The sequence below is a fragment of the Oryctolagus cuniculus genome, chromosome 1 (assembly GCF_051225735.1).
Source record: "Oryctolagus cuniculus isolate XC-2025 breed Fujian yellow rabbit chromosome 1, ASM5122573v1, whole genome shotgun sequence".
NCBI lineage: Eukaryota > Metazoa > Chordata > Mammalia > Lagomorpha > Leporidae > Oryctolagus > Oryctolagus cuniculus.
In genome coordinates, this window is record NC_142867.1 from 116,539,579 (window position 1) to 116,541,465 (window position 1,887).

A 1,887-nucleotide genomic window follows, 5' to 3' on the forward strand; every position below is an offset into this window, starting at 1 on the left:
AAATGTTTTGTAATCCAAGCTAGATTTTTTTCATAATAAACATTTTTAATGCACATTTGGAAAACCCTGCATCTTAGCATATTTGCGTGTGTATGAATGTGCTTGTGAAAGAGACACACAATAAGATGCTGAAGTTATTTCATCAATTTTGCCAAGCAAAATTAACAAGCAAAATTAAGTATAACCCTATAATTATCGACCAAAGTTATCACAGTTGCCACATAGAGAAAGAAATCTCTGTCTCAGTTAAGTGCTAACTGTCTTTATACCTCATCTCTAGGAGAGAGGCCAATGGAAGCAGCAGTGACGAACGTGAGCCTTGTGACAACGTTCTTCCTCACGGGCCTTCCCCACACACCAGCCCTGGGCTCCACACTCTTTGGCGTCTTCCTGGTGGTCTACGTCCTCACCGTGCTGGGGAACCTCCTCATCCTGCTGGTGATCAGCGTGGACTCTCGCCTCCACACCCCCATGTACTGCTTCCTCACCAACCTGTCCTTCATCGACGTGTGGTTCTCCACTGTCACGGTGCCCAAAATGCTGATGGCCTTGGTGTCCCCAGACGGCGGGGCCCTCTCCTTCCACAGCTGTGTGGCGCAGCTCTATTCTTTCCACTTCCTGGGGAGCACCGAGTGTTTCCTCTACACAGTCATGTCCTATGACCGCTACCTGGCCATCAGTTACCCGCTCAGGTACACCAGCATGATGAGTGGCAGGACGTGCGCCCTGCTGGCCGCTGGCACCTGGCTCAGTGGCTCCCTGCACTCTGCTGTCCAGACCACCTTGACATTCCGCTTGCCCTACTGTGGGTCCAACAAGATCCAGCATTACTTCTGTGATGCACCACCCATCCTCAAGCTGGCCTGTGCAGACACTTCAGCCAATGAGGTGGTCATCTTTGTCACCATTGGGGTGGTGGCCTCGGGCTGCTTTCTCCTGATAGTGCTGTCCTACGTGTCCATCGTCTGCTCCATCCTGAAGATCCGCACCTCAGAGGGGAGGCACCGAGCCTTTCAGACCTGTGCCTCCCACTGCATCGTGGTCCTGTGTTTCTTTGTTCCTTGTGTTTTCATTTACCTGAGGCCAGGCTCCAAGGATGTCATGGATGGGGTTGTGGCTGTTTTCTACACTGTGCTGACCCCACTGCTCAACCCAGTTGTGTACACCCTGAGGAACAAGGAGGTGAAGAAAGCTCTCCTGAAGCTAAAAGACAAAATATCACTTGTTCCGAGTGAATAAACAGAGAAACACACATGCTCATTAAAAAAGTGACATAATTAGTTATCCATGTTCTCCATGTTTGAAATTATTCAAAATTGACCATTCAGTAATGTGTCTTTCAACAATTTCCTCATGAATTTTTTATTTATGTTGAACATATCATATTTTATTTTTCTATTTTCCTGCAATAGAATTCTTGTTACTTTTTTAATAATAAAAACATTGGGATTTGATTTTGATACAGAGGGTTCACTTGTTTATATAATTACATAGGGAATATGCTTTTTTTGTTGATTAGTTTTGCATACAATATTGGGAACCTACAGTCATGGAAAAATGCTTTAGGGGTATTAATAAATATTAGAGATCATTTCTTTCTGGCATACAGGCGTGAATACTTTTAACTGTTCTATCAGTTGTACAGTTTCCTTGTGTGTAAGCACACCAGGGTGGAAATTCCTCCTTTATAATAGCTACCCCCTAATTTTCTGAGTAGACTTTTGTCTCTCTTCACAGGGCTTCTTTGCCAAACTCTTGCAGTGTTTTGATCCTTTTGTTACTGGAAACAACAACCACCTTACGAGAACCCTGCAGGTTTTTATGTTGGTAAATGAGATTGGGTCCCAGACAACGTTATCAGTAGATAATATATTCTGATCTGGGGTT

General features: G+C 44.7%; 1 protein-coding gene across 1 annotated transcript; it reads left to right on the forward strand.

Annotated features, from left to right (window-relative positions):
- The first annotated feature begins 291 nt into the window (after window positions 1-291).
- Window positions 292-1,239, forward strand: LOC100355917 (olfactory receptor 10G9). The gene has a single exon (XM_002708351.4). It carries the CDS (start codon window positions 292-294, stop codon window positions 1,237-1,239), a length of 948 nt encoding a protein of 315 aa, XP_002708397.2.
- Window positions 1,240-1,887: the final 648 nt, after the last annotated feature.

What these genes read in the sequence shown, in the direction of transcription:
- LOC100355917 (XM_002708351.4), top strand. Translation starts at nt 292, where the DNA reads ATGGAAGCAGCAGTGACGAACGTGAGCCTTGTGACAACGTTCTTCCTC.